The sequence below is a fragment of the Gymnogyps californianus genome, chromosome 1, assembly GCF_018139145.2.
Source record: "Gymnogyps californianus isolate 813 chromosome 1, ASM1813914v2, whole genome shotgun sequence".
NCBI lineage: Eukaryota > Metazoa > Chordata > Aves > Accipitriformes > Cathartidae > Gymnogyps > Gymnogyps californianus.
The window spans coordinates 149,646,048-149,665,159 of record NC_059471.1 but is presented as its reverse complement, the minus strand read 5'-3'; the positions used below and the strand labels follow the sequence as shown (position 1 = coordinate 149,665,159).

At 45.1% G+C, this 19,112-nt stretch overlaps 1 protein-coding gene across 2 annotated transcripts in view; it reads left to right on the top strand.

Annotated features, from left to right (window-relative positions):
- Positions 1 to 19,112, top strand: part of CACNA1C (calcium voltage-gated channel subunit alpha1 C) — a 487,530-nt gene that overhangs the window by 446,828 nt on the left and 21,590 nt on the right. For both annotated transcript variants that reach the window (XM_050892845.1, XM_050892854.1), the window contains exons 33-35: positions 9,629 to 9,661; positions 12,720 to 12,848; positions 16,544 to 16,609. In XM_050892845.1, the coding sequence (XP_050748802.1) occupies positions 9,629 to 9,661; positions 12,720 to 12,848; positions 16,544 to 16,609 (228 nt within the window). The remainder of the gene's footprint in view (positions 1 to 9,628; positions 9,662 to 12,719; positions 12,849 to 16,543; positions 16,610 to 19,112) is intronic.

Genomic DNA, 19,112 nt, shown 5'->3' with positions numbered 1-19,112 from the left:
ACTTTCTAATTTGAAAGGCAATGAAAAAACCACAGCCTGAGAATTAAATACTGACTGCTACAAATCTCAGATGAAAATGGTCCATAACAAACTCTCTCTTTGGGCTGCTGGTGTCTCCGGCTATCCTCCCTTGAGCAGAGACTCATGACTCAAAAGTAACAGGGGCTGCTAGTTCACCTGTATCTACTGTCCCTTGCAATCCACAGTCCTGTTGCATTTGAAAGAAGGCAGATTGGGTTTTCTCCTGTTTTCAATGGCATATGCAGTTTCTTTCAGCATCTTCATCAAAGCGTAAGATGGCTCATTCATCTTCACCCTGTCCCAGAGCCTTTGGGCTTGCCAAAGGAAGGATCCTGGCAACACTGTATGCAGAGTCTTTGAGCTGGTAGACTGCCTGCCTTCCTCCCTGGAAAAACCTGCTCATGATCTAGCCTCCATCTGGCTCCATTAGTCCCCAGAAGAGGTATCATACTGAGGAGTGGGTATTTTGCTGCAGACCACAGGCCTGCTTCTGCCCTTGACACCACCAGTGTGATTTCCCATCAGTTATACAGGAGTTGCAAAGGTGCTACTGAAGCTTCCTTCTGGCTTCACGCGCTCCTGCCAACCACATCACAAGTAAACCCTTCATACTGAGCTCCCAGCAAACCTCTTCGCAGATGGAGCCCTACAAAGTCCAAAGGTCTCCAGCCTCCTTTCTGCCCTAGGCAGGTGAGGCTGCCCAGAGAAACCCCAGTAACACCAATACACAGAGGGCACCAATCTGTTCCTCATTTTTTCCTTCTTCCTTATCATTTTCTCACACCATGGAATCCTATCAGCTAATTAATAAGTAATCAACAAACAGCTGTAGAAGTGCTAAAACGCTCAGTGCACTGAAGGCAAGCACAGCCATGATAGAAGGACATGCTTCTGGGAGTTTGCTTATTTCCTCAAATCATCAGCCCTCAGGGAAGATAAAGCCGGTACGTGTTACTCACTCTCTCAGTACTAATGGAGTATTGCAAGGTGTTGGAGACAAGGAAAGCTCCTGCCTACCCATGGCTCAGGAAATTCATCTTGGAGAAGAACTCTGCTGCCATTATCCTTTCCAAAACAGTCTGTGGGATGTTACAAGAAATGGAAAAATCAATACCTTATACAGCACACAACAGCATGTCTTTAAAGTAACCAAGACTGGTAAGAATGCTTTGAACAGTCTCTTTCTTCTTTTTCATTTCAAGATCAAAATCAGTGACATGGTCTTAGTACACAAGAACTTTAGCAGGCCAAGCTGTGTCAGAGATCATCTCTCTATTTGCAGCCTTCCAGAGCAGCTGTACTTTCACAACACTGCTACAGATAAGAAATCAAGATGATGGATTTATTTGGGTGTTTGGGATGGGAGAACCTGGATATGAAAAGAACTGTCATTTGGAATCAGTCAAAACCAGATACAGGCTGTGCTCCTTGTGGAAAACCAGGCCCACAGATTTCCCTCCCTCTGTCCCTTCCAGACAATGAAAAAAAAAAAAGAGAATAATAATCAATGTCATAGAGAACATAAATCTTCCTAAAGAGGTGGAGGAAAAGAAGACTGCCCTTTCCAGCACAGTGATAAATACACTGCTGGGTTTGGTGTTTAAAAGCCACATTAAATTTGCCATAGGAAAGGCAGTGAGGCACATTGGACTGCTTAGGAACAGCAATGAGGAAACCATTGGCATGGATGGTAACAGAGCTGAAGAAAGCTGGAGACCTGGGAACTCTAAATTTTCACACTTGCTCTCTCTCTGTCTTGCTCAGTGGTCTGGTCTGTTCCCAGGGTCATCCCCCTCAGTCTGCTCTGGGCCAGGACAGCCTGATTACCTCCTTTGGGAGCCCTTGCCCTGTGGATCAAGAATTGGTCAAGTGAAAAGGCAAGCTGAATGAAAAAAGTCCACTGTGTCACACAAGGCTTCTGACAGAGGTGTTCAAATCAGCAAAACCTCTCCTCAGCTGATACTCAAACCGGAAAATCCTTAAAGTCACTCCACCTGTAAAACAAAAGTCCTGCACACAAGTAGCCGTTCAACGTTTATTTTAATGACTGAGTTTATCTTCAGAGCCTTCTTATACAGATGTTCTAGGGCTTTTTTTGGCTACCTGTCCCACAAAACACAAATAATAAAACACAGGCAAGCTGCACCTGCCTCTCTGAGTCAGACCAGTACTTGTACCTGAAGATGAGCACTACATCTCTGATAGGATTTAATATCTACTTGTTTCTCAGGAGCCACCCAGGCTTGATTACCATAAGACTTGAACTCATCATTCACCCAGAGCTAATGAGAAGGATTATTAAAACATCCTGAAAATTAAGAATAATTTGCATAGATATACTTTACCAATTGTTCTGCTTTTCTGAAAGTCATGGGAAAAATAGAGCTTTCAGCTGTGTAAAAAGTGACTCTTTCATTAACTGTCCAGTAATTGTCAATCTAGGGTAATCTGCATAACCAAATTAAAGCAATTTACTTTCCTTATATTTACCTTAAGCACTTGGAACCATAAGATTACTGTCTGACAATTTCATGGATATATATATGAAATTAATTAATAAGCTATTCAAATTGGTATGATTTGCATATTTGAAGCTAATTAGAAAAGAAAGCTCTAGAATTTCAAAATCTTAGAATACATAGGAAATGAAGGGAAAAAAACTGATAGCTGCAGGACTCATTTGCTTTAAAAGTTACCTTGACCTTATTAACTGTATTCGAAATAGGCTTTTGTTGCATATGGATATGCTAATATTTCCCCCGAGATCTGAGATCATGTGGAATCTATGTGAAGTATAAATGCATATATATTGCATTTGCATGAGCTGGCACTTGATGTCTATTGACCCACATGAGCTAGTGCAGGCAGAAATGTAATGGCAAGCTTCATTGCAGGTGTCACATTTTTCCTAATTCCCCTTATTGCACTAAATAAAATTTTAATTCCCTAGTGCAAGAGATTTCAGTCTCTTCTGCAGAGCTGTCTGAGGATTAGCATGTTACATTGCACTGGAACAACTCAGGGCTTTTTCCAGGGAAATCAGCAAGGTGTTCACCATTTGCCCCAGTAAAGGCGGCAGCATACACCTTGATTCCATGTTTTCCTGTAAGATGGTGCCCTTTTCTGATAGGCATTAAAACCAAACATCGGTTTATGAAAATGATCCAAAAAGCCTCTGGTGCTTCACCCAGATGAGAGCTGTAGGAATCCTTGATTTTTTGTTTTACAATAGCCCCTTGTAACATTTTTTTCTGTTTTAAAATAGAATAAAAATTTAAAATTGCAAAATTTTCAGGAAAAGATAATTCCAACAGAAATAATTGAGGAAAATCAAAACATTTGCTTAAGTAAAGAAAAAACAGTTTAGTCTGGGATTGATTTTTTTTCATAGTTATACAACATTTCTAATGGAAATGAAAACTCAAATTGAAGTGTGTGAGGACAAAATGTGAGATTTCAATCTTATATTTCTGAAATGCTTTTTTCAAAATTGACATGTTTCTACAGAACATTTCACTTTCAGCATCAGCATTCTTCTAACAGAAAATATTTTTGTAGAAAAAAAAATAATTCTGGCTAGTTTTGTTCAAAATATTCCAAGAAATTCTCAAAGAACTGCACGCTTAATGGAAGAATGCAGAGTTTGAGCAGCTTGTCTGGCTTTTTTTATTATTTTTTTCCTTCTAATAATTTGATTTCACTGTAAGGTTGTGGGAATTGAGAATTATGCCATCTGCAATCCAGCAGTATTCCCTGTCAGAGAAATACCAGATACATTTCTGCCTGGTCTTATAATAACTTCACAGACTTTGGTGGCAGGTGGATTATCTCTAGAGTTCTTGTGATTAAAACCACACACAGCAGTGGCAGACAGATGACTCTGGAAGGCGTTGTGGTAACTCCCCAGTGTAATGGCAGGCTATTACCTGCCAGCAGCCAGGCTGATTTGAAACCCTGACTTTTTCCAGCTCTCCACAAAGACTTGTGTTACTCAGCCAGCCTCCTGAGGTCACTTCAGACTTTTGACACTGCAAACACAAGAGAAAGTCTAGTGTCTTCTGTTTTATAATGTCTCCATGGCACTGATGAATTCTAAACCTCTTTTTCTCCTATACTCTGGTAAATTCTTGTTCTTCCTGAAGCTCATGTCCTTGCAGATCCCATCTCAGTGTGACCCATGTGTGAAAGAAAAATCTCCAGAACAGTAGCACTGTTGGCTGTTGCCCTATTTGTGCCCTCTACATCCAGTCAAGATGAAGTGGCCAAGCAGCTGAAACAGCCCTTCAGTTCTTTCTCACTCCCTGTAGCAACAAAATCAGATCACTGTTGCTCGTCAGGTATCCCTTAATGAAGCTGCTTTTAATTCCCCTCAAAATCTTATCTATGTTTGTACGATGAGTTCATTTCCCCAGAATGTCTCTTTCCGTCCTTCATTTTGTGTCCAAGAAGGTCACAGATGCAATATGGCTAAAGTAGGGAGGACTCTTGGAGGACCTCTAGATACAAAGAACTTGAGCTAGAAAAGACCAGTATCCTAGAACTGCAAAGGAGCTACACAGCACTGCAGCCTGCTTAGACAAACTCTACAGTGCGGATTCTCAGAGGCATCCTTCCTGCAATGAGTAGAACATCTATCACCCCCTTCCTCATGGGAGAAGGCTAACAGACAAATGGACAAGTTTCCAACAGATACGGCATCTTCGTGGGTAACTTTTCATTCTCCAAATGTCAACAGCCATCAAGGAAACAGCAGACATCCATCACCAACAACCAACTACTGCAAGTGGTCTCCTAAGAGCTTCATCCACAAGCCATATTTTCCTCAGTGGAGAAATGCCATTATAGATTGTTTGTCACAAAATGCAACATAAGCATCTGACCATTTGTTTTCTTGAGAAATATGAAGATACTCTGTCATATCATGGTGCCAAAGTCTCAAACACAGATTTCCTCTCATCTCTTCAAACCTAGGGCTACCAGGCAAAATTAGAAGGCTGCCATTGCACTAGTGCATTGATTGAGACCACTCTGAATAACAAAGCAACAATAACTCTGTGCATTTGGCTGCTTAAATGTTCTCCAGATCAAGCCAGGCCAAAGTTCTCCACAACATGAAGGTTGGATTCTGTCTTGCAAAAAGAGATTCCTCCCTACAAATGGAAGAATTTTTGTTAGAAAGTAAAGAAACTATCAGCAGGGAAATTTTACTGCTCAAACATTGGGAAAAAATCAGTTTGGACTTCCTAGCAAAGACTGGATCCTCTGAAGGAGCTGAACTTGTCATCTTCAGTGTGTCTTATGGTGTAAAAAAATTACTACCATCAACAGTGCTGGTAACGGGAATGCCGCCTGCCTGTACCATCACCTCAGTGGCAGTCAGGCTTCCACAACTACTGAAACATACTTACCCAGCAGTCAAGGAGCCTCCTTGGATATCTTGATTAAATATATACTGTACAAACCTAATGGAACTCCTCTTCAGACATTTCTAGCTGCTACTTCTCTAGATAGCCATCTCTCTAGCTGGCTATAGCAAACCAGCCAAAAACCCCAGGGAACTGAAACCTCTCAACACGGTCCTCCATTTCCAGTGTTCCACAGGGATGAGGTGGGATTGATATCTCTTCTCAGGATTTTCCTACTGAAACTTTCATTTGAATCTATTTATTAACACACTTTATTGTTTTCTTCCAAGTCTTTATCTATCCAGAAGATATTCTAAGCCATGGATATATCAGGGGGCTTTGATACTACCATGACGGTACAAAGTCTTTAGTCTTTTTGCTCATATCTTTGCTCCTCTCTTTACAGCTCTCAAGATCCAAGTCATCCCTTCTCAGAATTTCAGAATGGATGACGTTACAGCATAAACATCATATGATATTGACTGTTATGTATTGCCCTTGAAACATTGAAACTGGTTCTCCTGGAGTGCAAATTTTATCCTCTCCTAGCTTCCAAAGCATTCATCCTATAATCAGGATTTGGAAACCCATAAACACAACCTGTTAAAAACTATTTCCTTGACTTGATGGCAAGATCAGACACCAAGTTTGATATGTGAGTCAGTATGGAGGTTCAGGAGGCTCTGATGCTCCCTGCACCCATCTGGGAGCAAATGTTCTTTGCAAATAGCCACCAGTAAGCCTTACTCCCACCTACCCAGGTGGAGCGCAATTAGCAGGAACACAGTACTATCAGTTACCTTATTCAGTGTGGTCTCTGAGATTTTAAGTATCTCTCCATTGAATAAACCTGTCTTCTTTCCCAGAGACTTCCTTACCTGGGATCCTGAATTCATGATGGGCATAAGCTGTGCCTTTCACTTTTGTGCCTGTAGGGGCTTTAAGGATGCACACAGGTTAGCAGCAGCTCGAGCAATGTGTGTCTTTAAAATGTTTGTGCTCTGGTACATATTGAACATAGTTAGAATGAGATATATGCAGGCAACAATATTCTGCGGAGCTTTTCAGACATGCCTCAGGGATCCCTCAGTCTTTATCCTACTGAACCTTTACTTTGGCTTCTAGAACCTGCTTTTCTGTTTCTTGAGCTCCTCTTCTCCTTAGCATCTCTATTACCTTTTTAAATATGGTGACATCAAAAGAAAAAAAAAAAAAAAGAAATGGCCCAAGCAGTTTCATTGCACTCATCCCCATTGAGTGTCTTTACACTGATGCGTCCTGCCTCAGATATTTCTCTTCCCGCTCTTAGCCTGCAGGTTCCCTTCTACATCACTCTTAATAGGCCTCTGGACTTGTTTGTGATTTATACTTAAGGTCCCTTTTCTCTATGATGGAAATTGCGCAGAGCATCGTCTCTTGACTGATCTCACTGTTATTGTTGTTGCCCTTTCTCATTCAGTTATGTGCATGCTACTTGTGCCCCAAATGACAAGAGCAGGGTAGAATACTTGATGTTCCTTTGCAGGTTAGACCACGTGCAGGAGAAGAGATGGCTGCAAGTAAAATAGAGTACAGCCAATGCCTCCTTCTGTTAAGTGGTGTAGCTTCTCCAAAAGCTCTTTCAAAGACATTAAACAGATGAGGATTTTCTTTTGTACATTGTTCCGAGATTTGTAGAAATGAAATCCTGTCCACTTCAGATGGTCATCAGGCACTGGCTTTAATTCTAAGTGCCTATCACCATGTCTCCATCCCTGTGAACTGATGTGACTACTACATTCTCAGGTGCCGGGTGCCTGTCCTTGTCCTAAAATTGGCATACCCACATCACTTCCAAGGTTGAAGATTCTCAGAATATCTAGCAATAGCTCTCTCAGCTTTATAGTTAGGAATGGCCACACTTGAAAGTCCCAGTAACGGGTTCTCAGATGTCTGTGCTCAGGTCCATATGGTGACTTTTTGGCGCAGGTGGAAAATGGTAGGATTTGACTCCTCTCTGAAACCTTTGTGGATATCAGAAAATGTATTCAGCAACCCACAGCTGGGGGTTGATTTCCCCCTCATATACTCACGCACAAAATACTGTATGCACAAGCACATCAGGAACCTCAGCCCACAGTGCTACAGTTTGTACATATACCCCCTGCCAGTGTTAACGGAAACTATCCCGTGCTGCTTTTGAGCCTTTACTGTAGGTAGTGATATAATTTGCTACATATTTGACCCCATTGTAAAACACAGGCCAGCTAGCTCAGGGAATAAGAGAGGAGTAAGTCAACCTCTACTTCGCTTTCTTAGCAGTGCCAAGTGCACTTTCTTAGCTGCGTGGTGCTTCGTTGCTGACTGGGGTTAAACCACGACAGATACTCAGAAGCTTTGGTTTCCAGTTTTTCAACGTGATGCCAACTCCTCTGAGTTGAGCATCCCATATCAACGGTGCCTTATTTAGTCATATCCTTTTATACAAATTTTTTTACTCTGTTACATCACTATTATCTGCACTTCCTGATGAAATACTAACAATATCAAAATGACAATCAAGGTATAATATTCCACAGTAACTTACAAGGTTTCTTCAGCCAGTCAGTCACAGATGCACCAACCCTGTCAGCCAGGAAGGATGGAGAATCCTGAATGCTGCTGAAAATTTTTGGGCTTCCTTCAGTTAGTTTGAAGGGGCTTTGTACCTTCTACCATGAATGCAGCAACTAGCAGAATAAGGATCCTTCTATTGTTAGAAAAGATGATTTGCAAAACTAGAAAGAGGAAGGGCGATGGGACAGAGAAACTCTTTGCTGGAAAGGAAATGTTTGCCCAGCAACACAAAATCAAAATCTATGCCTGGTCTGTGAGAAATGTCTCTATGGGCACTGCTCCTTTATTTGGTATTCAAGCCAACTTTTGCCTGTATGTGATCTGAAAAGAAAACACAAGAGCAAACATGTGAAAGAGGAGGATAAAAGCAATGAAAGCTGACACTACCAAACCAATGAGTTAACCCAAAAGACTACTATATGATTAGGTGTACCTTGAGTTTTTAATTGTTCTCATTTGCCTATATCACTAAATAGGCTGTGCATCCAAACTACAGTTTTTATTTAGGTAATACAATGCCAGTTAGGTTACTGCAGTGTCCTTGGAGAGCAGGAGCACACTGCAGGAGTCCTCCATGGCACTAGAGGTGAATTCTGCCATTGGCAGAAGAAGGAATACATCATCAGTTTCAGCTTTGCTAATGTAGTCACAGGAAGTAATGAGAGACAGGTTTGGCATATGGGGCATACGGCAGAGTTTAGGCCTGAAGGATTATGTTACTATTGAACTGAAGGACTCCCGATAAAGCTGGTTTTATTTAATTTTCAATTCTGCTTCTTACACCTAAGGGTATTTGCAGCCTTGGGTGTTTTTTAGAATTGCTCTCAGTATTGGAAATGGCCCCAGAAGTTAATCAAGGAATGTCAGGCAGAGTGTTTGCAGCAACTAGACTCTTCCAGGCATGACCAGGGCTCAGCTCAACTCAGCTTGGCCTCCAAGGACACATCCATTGGGTCCCTGGAGCTTTGCTGTGAAGTGGGTAAAGGTACAGCAAGCTAACCAGCTTTACCAATCCACTTTCCACAGCTGGCGGTGGGTGTTGCAGGGTTGCCAAGAGCTGATTAGACTGTCCCAACCCATTGGCTTAGTAACAACGTTATCACCCAGAACTATGTGTAAGGGAATGGGAATATATAAATAGGAAGTGTTGCTTTAGCACTGGGATATTATGGGTTTACAAATCAGACTGATGCACTAGAAGCTGGCTGGTCCCTGTGCAGACATGGCCCGGATCTGAGTTGGGGAGCTAAATCAGCCCGTGTATTGAACTTGATAGTAGTGATACAAGAAACATTTTAACAATATCAGTACCTCCACTGCCTGGAAGCCAGGATGTCTAGCACTCCAGAGATACTGGGTGCAATTCACATGTGATGGTAGTGGATACAGCTTACATCAAATTCAATGGGGGTTGTACCTACTTCTGCCATGGTCAGCTTTGATCCTGGGCATCCTAGGGAATAAGCCCAGCCTCTTGTGCATTTCTTTCAAAATCCCTTTTGCCCTCTTCTGCCATTTTGTTGCTCCTGTGTTAGCCAAGACCTAGTTTACTAGGGCTCTTGATTGGAGACTTATTACAGCTTATTTCTGTCTGCCTTTCTTTAAAGCCAGCTGAACATACCCAATGCTCTTCCTCTATGGTAAGACCGAAAATACAGACCACCCTCCCAGCTTCTGTGACACTCTTTCTAACACACTCCTTTATTCTCTTCCCCGTGATCACAAGTTCTCTCTCCAAGCCCAGCCTAGTTATTTGTGCATGAAGCTGCCATGTCGTGTATTGGTGTGAGTCTGGTGTTCACATGAGCTGTGAATATGCTGCACATGTGTATTTCTTGTGCATCCTGAGCTTTCCTTTGGTCAAGTTAACTGTCGTTCTGCCTTCTAATGAATCACCAAGAGAGAACTAGACCTGGTAAGATTTCTTGTTAGCAACAAACTATGTCACTATCAACGTGACGCTGAATGAGTTTGCAATGTGACTTCATGTCCAAGCCTCCAGACTAGAAAGGATTGGGACTCCGAAGCTCCTCTTCAATGAGGTGATTCACTGTAACATTTGAGTTCATACTTTGCACAAAAAAGAGGAAGTCATGCAATGGTGCACACAAACTCTGCTGCCTTGGTGTACAAGGTAGTCCCCACACCAGCCCAACGCAGTTGAAGTAACTCCAGTCTCTTGATTGCCACTTTGCAGAACCTCTGGCAGATCTCCTCTGGCAAGGATATGCCTTCAAAAAGCTGGATGAAAGCCAGCAGAAAGCAAGCAAGGCTACTCAAGCACTGGCTCATCTGTAGCCACCTAGTCTTAAAATGACCGTAATCTCCCGAGGCATCATTTAGTGTTTATGGCTAAGTGGTTTGATGCCAGTCAGTTGCAGATTTGCGTCAGGGAGGAATTTGTTCTATTTTATCTGCTGCTTAGACTTTGCCTACTCCAGGACCCTAGGAGGACAGGGATAATTTTCTGCCTACAGCAGCTGCCTCCTCTCAGCAAGGAAAGACGAAGAAATGCTAAAACCTCTGTCCAGACCCATGTTCCAACTTGCTGCCATCCAAAGGGCCAAGCCGACAAGAGCAGCAGCAGGTAGAATAAGAAATGCTTTTTTTTTTTTTTTTTTTTGGTCACAACCACAGCAGTACTGCCATCCATACAACTTTTAAATTTGGACCTCAACCGTCTTTTAGGTGGTATTGGAGTTTACCTTCTTAGAGAAAGTGGAAGGGAGGCCGTACGACTTCTGTAGGATTGGGAGAGGTGTGTGATGTTATAGTCAGCCCTGTGGGACTGTAGTGCTGAGAGTATTAAATGCCATGATTTTTGATTTCTTAGAGGCCACGTTCCCTCCTTCACCTCAGAGCAATTCCCTCTGATTCACTGAAGCCCCCAGCCTGTTATCCAAGTCAGAAAACAAGAATGATGTGAGATGTAGGGAGCACTCAGGCTTTTCCTTGACACAGCCTGTTCCCCTAATCTTTTTCACCAGGTTACTGCATAAGCAGCGAGCGTCAGCCTTTGCTGCAGACTGGAGGAAGCTACCCAAAATATCGACCGGTGATTCACCGCAGATAGACAGACAAACTGGTTGCAGCTGGGGTGCAACCCTGAACTATTGCACACAGCACTGTGCTTTCTGTGCAAGCGGGGTTCACACACACTAGCAAGCAGCTACGGCCCCTGTGTGCCCCCACGGCTGCACAGCAGGAGCTCGGGCACGGACCCGGCTAGGGGCTGACAGAGCTGAGTGCCAATCTGCTCAGCCTGGGTTGGAAACAGGAGCACACACAGCGCACAGGTACACATCCTCATCTGGACATTTAATCCCAGAAACGTACATCTGGGCAGTTCCCGTGCCTTGGGTTTTATCAGGAGCAGACAGGCAAGCAGCTGCTGTTTTCGCTGCCCGGTGACAGGAAATCCAAAGGGTCTGTTCTCTCTTGGTTTACACAGTGGTGAGTAGTTAACAGTGGGGGTGATCTGCACTGTTTCTTCCTCCTAAATGTTGCTCTTTCGGTGGCGTTTAGACTCAAACTGCAGTCTTTGCCTGGGTGGGGACAGAGAGGGGGTTTCTGTGCACTTTGCTCCACGGCAGGTCAAGTGGCAGGGTGACAGTGTTATCTCCCCCTATGACAGGAGGTCACATTCCCACAGTGCTGCTAGCAGAAACCACCAGCTCCACAGGCTTCGCACAGTATTTTAGGGGGTTAACAAACTGGGAAACACATCATTTTCTGTGCCTCGCCTCCCCTCGAGCTAGGCAGCCGGTCCTCCACTGAGGCCCAGGTGAGCCTGCCGCTGCGACAGCGCTCAGACAGATGTTGCCTTCACACGTGTGAAGGCTGAGGAACGTCAGAGCTGATTACAGGCCCAGGGGAAAATGCTTAGGGACAAAGCAGATGCTGTGAGAAAAAAACAGGCCAGAAGAAAGACTATTTTAAAATACCGCACACTTGAACAGTAGCGGCGAAGCCAAAATAAAATGTTTTTGAAAAAACAAAAGTCAGTGCGCAGACTGTGGGAAATACAAAGGGGTCATGAGAAATGCGAAAGGCCTGAACACAGAGCAGCAGGAGCAAGCGGCCACGGCCCAGCCCCCAGAAGCATGGCCACAGCAGCGCAGGGACAGCGAGGCTGCCAGCGGTGCCAGTGACGCCAGCAGCTGGGCAGGGGACAGCACATGCCATGCCCCCACGGGGTTTTGCACCCCAGAGCAGACCTGGGACCTGCTACTGTTTCCCAGCAGAGCAAGCGGCAAGTGGCTGATGCCCGGCACCAGATTCACCAGAACTGCTGGCTGAGGCACTTGCTGGGGTAAAATAACTGAGGCAGGTCAAAAGAGAAAGTATCTTTCTCCTCCAGTACAACGTCAAAGGAGAATTGCATCTTTCTAATGTGAGGAGGAGATGTAATGGAGGGATTTATAGCATAACATCCCTAATCCCCAGAAGTCCAGGCAACCTGAAGGGAGAGGCTGATGGCCTCAAGAACCCCTGTAGAGTAGCCTCACCACCATGGGAGAGAGGGCAGGCTTGACCGGCCTCAGCCCGTCCCTGGGGTGCAGGGGCAGTGCAAGCCCAGGGAGCGGTACCAGGACAAGGAACAGTGCAGTGAGCTCTCGGCTTAGCGTCCTCTGTGGCCCAGGGCCCCTGTTCCTCCCGTGCTGTTGTAACTCCTGCCTCTGTGCCAATGGCTTCCAGAACGCAGAGGAAAACTCTCGCATCTCAATCACCTTCTTCCGACTCTTCCGCGTGATGCGTCTCGTGAAGCTCCTGAGCCGAGGGGAGGGCATCCGGACGCTGCTTTGGACCTTCATCAAGTCCTTCCAGGTATTCCTTCACTTATCTCTAAGTAAAACCTAACTCCTTTTTATTTCCCCTTGGTGGCCTCTCGGGGAGGGGTTTCACCCAAGCGCCTGAGCTCAGAGGCTGCTGGTCGCACCAGTGACACGTGGCACGAATGAGAGTCAAGTAAATGGGGCTTGCAGGGGATGACTGCCTGGGTACGAGTTTCATCTTTAAAGCACGAGTAATTGCTTGAGACCTTCCTGAATAGCCTTGATAGTTCAGTTCAACTCAATTACTGCCTGTCTGTAACCCTGCAATCTCCTCTTTCTCTTTTTTCTATTTTAGCTGTATTTTATATCTGTTGCTTTAAGCAAAATACACAGCTGGAAGGCCTGGGTCTTCCTGAGACCCAGGAAGGCCTGCGTCTCAATTAAGTTTCCCTTAAGCCTCATTTTGAGGGTTTGCAGTGAGTATTAGAAGTGTGTGGCCCCCATGCTTTCATCCAGGAAGAATTGCACCTTTTTGGCCCCACACCTTTGGCCCTGGTAATGATGCCAAGTTATTAAATTGCTGCTGCTTTTGCCCTGGAGGCAGGTTGCATTTCAGTGGTAGGTAAAGTACCAGAGTAGATGGGGGAAGGCGAAGGAGACCAGACTGGGTATGAGTCATCACCTCTGGGGGAAAACAAATACCAAGAGATAGCTATTTGCTAGAAAAACTGCTTCCAAACCAGCTCCTAATGTAGCCATGTATAGAAAAATGGTAGTTAGAGATGTAGCATAGCATATTCCTGCATTTTACAAGTACTTGACCTGGCTTTACTGGGCCAGCACAACCTGGATGTTAGCTGGGGCAGGTCCGAAGGAAGCGTCAGGGAAAGACAGCACCGGAATACAAATGGTGGTCTAAACATGAGAAAAGGTGCAGGACACACCACTGGACAAAAGCATGAAAGAGTAACTTGTGCAACACACAAGTCTTGAAACAGCAACCATATATCCCTCAGATTGAGGCTTTAAATGGTCGATAGCGCTTGTATTGACTCAAATGGGAAAGGAGCTGATCCACGCTTTAAAACTTAAACCTCACCAGCCCCAACACAAGCTGGGACCAAAGCCTGCGGTGCTGTGGATTACCACAACTTCTGTCTCTGTCAGCAGAAGTAGAACATGTGTACACCAGGGATCAGTCTGGACCTTTTCCAGTGCAGCTCTCAGGTGGTCTCGGTAGCCAGACCACCAGACTCATACAAAGGACTCTCATTTTGCACAGTCCTTGACTGCCAGAGGATCTAATATTGCACAGCAGTTTTCTGACATGTCCGTACCACAAGCGACTTTTTCCATTGCTTACACGGTTGCTAACTTCCAGGTTGTTATTTGAGCGGCTCCAGTGGGAACTATTTTGTCTGCTTGCATAGGAATGAGAATCCCTTGGCACAGCTCAGCCATCCCTGATGCAGGGGACAGAGTCACACTTTCCAGTTCCTGCTTCTCCTCCCCTTGCCCCTGTGCCCCTCCAGCCTCTTTAGCAATAGCTCACTCTTATCCTGAGCTCAGCTTGCCGTGGCTCTTGGCTGGAGAGGATGAGATGGATGGGAAAGGGAGTGCCTGGTACTTCCCTCCAGTGACCTTCAGACCTCTTTGATTGGAGAGTCACTTTTAGGCAGGGTTGTAGGGTGATGGGAGAAAGTATCAAGGGAGGTATCTTCCACAGCGGGGGGGGGGAAGCACTTGCAGGCAAGTGCCTTTTCCCTTGAAAGCCTTTAGCCATTTATAACATGGTATTCTCTGCTCAGAGCTCCTCCTCTTGTGACTACTGGGAGGCTCCTTTGGTAGCTAAGAATAGCCACTGTGCAGAGCTCTTAACTCAGCCACTCCCGCTGGCAAAATCTGGGATCCCTGCAGACTTTGTCTGGCACCAGCTCTTCTCTGTGTCCCCACATGCTTCCAGGAAGCATCTCTGCTCACACAAGGCAGCCTAATAAGCAACAAACTTGCGTTGGAGTTCAGATCCCATCGTAACTACCATGTGCCCTGTGCATGGCACACAGTGCTTACATACAAGTTGGGGCACCGGTGAGAGGAGTGTGTGGTGGGAAAATGCTCAGCGGGGTTTCCGCCTGCAGAGACAGCAACAGAGCCCAGGCTGGCGAGTGGGAGGAGTAGGAAGTGAGAGGGGTGCTGAGGGCAAGGCAAGGCCGTGGGAATCACAAGGATGAAGTGGTAAAGACAGGGAAGGACGCAGACGAGGGAGGACAGAGCCAGAAGAATGGAATATGGGAGGTGGGGAGCTGAAGGAGCCGTGGGGAATAAGGGGCAGAGATGAGTAGGAAGGTGCATCAGCGGAGAGGAGTGGGCTGAGTGGAAGAACATGGAAAGAAAGTGGAGGGCCAGACCAGCCAGAAGAGAAGACACTTTTCCCATCCCCATTTGAAAGACAGAAGAACTGGTAAGGTTATGCACCTCAGGTCCTGTCTGGACATTATCCCAGGAGCTCTTCTTAGGTCTTGTGTGTATCAAGTCCCAACTAGATGATCACAAAATGTTTGGAGCCCAATTCTAAGCTGGTGTATCTCCACTGGCGTTGTGGGGTAACCATACAGATTTGTCTGACCCCATAAAACAGAGGAATCTGCCCCTGAGCCTCAAGATGATGATTACAGACATTGTTTAAAGGTTTGAATTTTTGCCATTTTAATATTCACATCTCTTGGAGATGATTTCTGCAAATCTTAGTCAAATCTCCACAGTGGTCAGTGAAAATTTTTCCTCGATTCTTCCTATAGGATTTAGCCCTGTTGAATTTAGGCATAAACTTAAAATGTGTAAATAATCTTATATTAAAAAAAAATAATAATGGAGGCTTTTTACACTCTGTGAAATGAGGTGTTCAAGATCCTGATCAGGGACTGTACTGACATTTTCAGGATGAATGTGTCCGCCCATTGCCTCTGAAGTAAGGTCTGGAAATCTCTGGCCTGAGCACTATATATTTCAAAAGCAACAGAGTAGAAAACAACTCCTCAAAAGCCTGAGCCTGTGAGGTCCTGAGCTGTGCCCTTGATTCCTGCTAGTGGCAGAGGAAACCGATAGCACTCAACACTTGCTGATTGCACTGGCCTCTTGCTTATGAGGCAGCTCTGCATATCAGGGCCCTGCATTTCCTCTTCAGCAGCTGATCACAGACACTTAGTGCATTGCAGACACCATCAGAGACAGCTAACACTGAAGAGGGGACAAAGCTGATGCTGCTTTAGGTTCTTAGGATGGTACCAGCCATTGTAGCAGAAGCCTTGAATTTGGATATCAGCAGCTGTTGCGTTTTTTATTTCACCAGACTGGATCCAGAAAAAATCACATTGCCATTAGTGCCAGAATAATACTGGTTATGAGACTCTTCTCCTCTTGGTAAGCAGCTGTAGACACTTTTTGCCCTTGCTTTCCTCACTCCGTCAAGGGCAGGACTGACTTGAAGGCAGCAGAGCTACACCATCACGAGTGGGAGCAGAGTCAGAGCCTGCCTGAGCTGGGTGGCAGAAGCATGGTGGCGGGGAGGGCAAGCAAATGTGGGCCTGTAGAGGCATCTAGTGGCCACCTGGCCAAATTACAGACTCCACGTTTGAGGCCAGGCTCTGTCCAGTTTCCCAAAGCCAGGAGCATGAGCCAGGCTCCAGTGTGCCAGGCTCGGTGGAGACACAGTGCTCTCTTTTTTTTTTTTTTTTTTTTCATTTCTAGGCTCTCCCCTATGTGGCTCTTTTAATAGTGATGTTGTTCTTCATCTACGCCGTGATCGGGATGCAGGTACGTGATGCTAAAGAGCTCAACTGTGTCTATCTTCTCCTGTTAGACTTTTGGGAACTGACTTATAAAGTAACTAGATCAACATGTGGTTGTAGGGGCTTACAAGAATTTTTTCGCCCAGTAAGTTAAGATGGCAGCTAGCCTTGGTTGGAAGATATTGTCTGCCTATGCACTTCCAACAGGAGCACAACACACTCCAGAAAAAAAAACAAAAAACGACCCATTTAATGACAGAATGCAATATGCAAACAGTAAAAGGATCGTGCCTGCCCTCCACACTCTCAAAGGAATACCCAGCAGCAGTAGCAAAGGAGATTTACTGCTTCGCTCATTGGTTCAAAATAGTTGTTCCAGTGGGCTTATGGCCGTGCTGCAGTGAACAAACCCAATTTTTCTCTCGCATCACTTTCACACTGGCGTAACTTCCACTGAGTTATAAAGAGCAGCTTTTGATTTACACCGGTGAAGGTAAATATGGGATGAGACCCAACGTACCGACGCTCTGTGTTTGTGCCAGTTCTTCAGGAAGCTGCATCAATACAATATCCTATTCAGTCTGCAAAATGAACTTGGAACCAGCCTGAGCATTCATCTGTGCAAGGAACTGATGTTGCATACAGACCATTGAAGAAAGCATGCGATATAGGCACAGTCTGTGACACTCCCAGCCTCATCTGCTGTGCTGCTTTTCAAACTAAGCTTCACTTTCTACTTCGGTGTTAATCAAAGATCTCAGACAAGTCAGCCATCTGCGACCAGAGACCAAAGTGAAGAAAGGCATGGCATAATTGCTTGCAGAGGTCTTCAAACATGATAGGCTTCTTGGTTTCACAATGCCAACAGAATTTGTAACAAAATTCATCTGACCTCTGTGACTTTGTTTTAATTTGCTTCCTGTTATTATAATCACATCTTTTCACAGACCCCATCTACTGTGCCCCAGTTTGAAAAATAAAACTAATCTTTTCTTGAATTATCACAGGTTATCTCAATTGCCTCCCGTAATTACAGCTGTCATTTAGTCTACTAGGCTTATACTGTAAACTTGACAGTTTTGCCTTTAATAGCTAACTAGCTCAAATGGCCAAGATCATACAGGATTACCTGTGCTATACAGAAAATCACTTGAGAGTATTACACTAGTGTTATGTAGCTACACAAAGCACTAAAAATGGCTTCCAATCACCCACGCAGATGGGGTCTACAATGATCGGGGGGCACTGCCAGGGCTAGATATTTTATTCTGTAATTCTATTCCGTTTTCTGTCAGCTAGTTCTAAGTTGGCTATTTAAGCCTTGGCTTACGTTCAAGCCTCTGTTTATATCATCTCAGCAGCCTGAAGATCATACATCTGTCTTTCACATTGATCTAGATTACTAGATCGCTTCCTGCCCTCCTGTCTTCCAATGAGAAAACCAACTTTTCTCATCTTCCCTCTTTGCTTAGAGCCCACAGACCTGTTATCATCACTTTTTGTCCAAATGGCATCTCAGACATTTTGTGCACTGCTCTCTTGAACCTGCTGACACATAGAGTTCCCTCACACATAGGGACACGGAGGAAGGAAAATCCTTCCTCACTCCATTAAGCAGCTACCTTGAAAGACTAGATGTACCAGATCTGATGAAAATACAAGAATTTCCCACATAAAGGAGACCTACCACTTTGTCTCAGCTACTGCCCTGACTTGGAGCGTAACAACATTCAAGCCTCATTACCTAATGTGCTCAAGTGGAAAAATCCAAACTGATGCTGCTGGATGAAGCCACTCATATCATGGCCCAGGAGGCACAGGCTGGAGAGGCCATGTGAGAGGAACCTCTACCTACAGCTCCTCCTAGGTGCCTAATGCAAAGCACCCATAGCAGCTGCCACCAGTGCCTCGTGTGTGAGGGAAGCTGCAGGGTCGAAAGGAAAATCAGACTTCCAGCATGGGAAGTTCCCTTGCCTACGCTTGCCTGAAATGAAGAACATGGGCTGCCTCAGCTCAAACTGCCTCTGAGCATTTAAACTGTCCTCCTGCTCCTCCTCAGTGCAGCTGGGGCTGTCACTGCTACCCGCAGCGTGGGGGCGGTCGGGGCTGGGGAAGGCCCACACATCCATGAGGAACCCCTGCAGAAATCCTGCCATGTACAGACCCTGCCTCCCATCTGGCATGGCTTCCCCGCCATTGTCCCTGCACTTCTCTCCATGGTGTTGTTTCTCTTGGGGTGTTAATTATCGGTGACATTTGCTTGAAAAGAAGCTCCATGTTCTCTCAGAGCTGCTCTGTTCCTGCTGCTCGTTTTGGCTACGAGATTACAGCTCCCAGTCCTTGAGATCTCTGTCACGTTGCTATTGATGGGGAATAAATAGTCCTGACTGACTGTGCTGTGCAGAGACCTTTCTGCCAGGCAAGGTTTGTTAAGCGCTCAGTCCCAGTGCCCGAAAATACCAAAGCTGTATAAGACTTTTTCAAAGAAGCCTGAAACTTCCCTGCACTGGGGACTTCACATCTGAGGC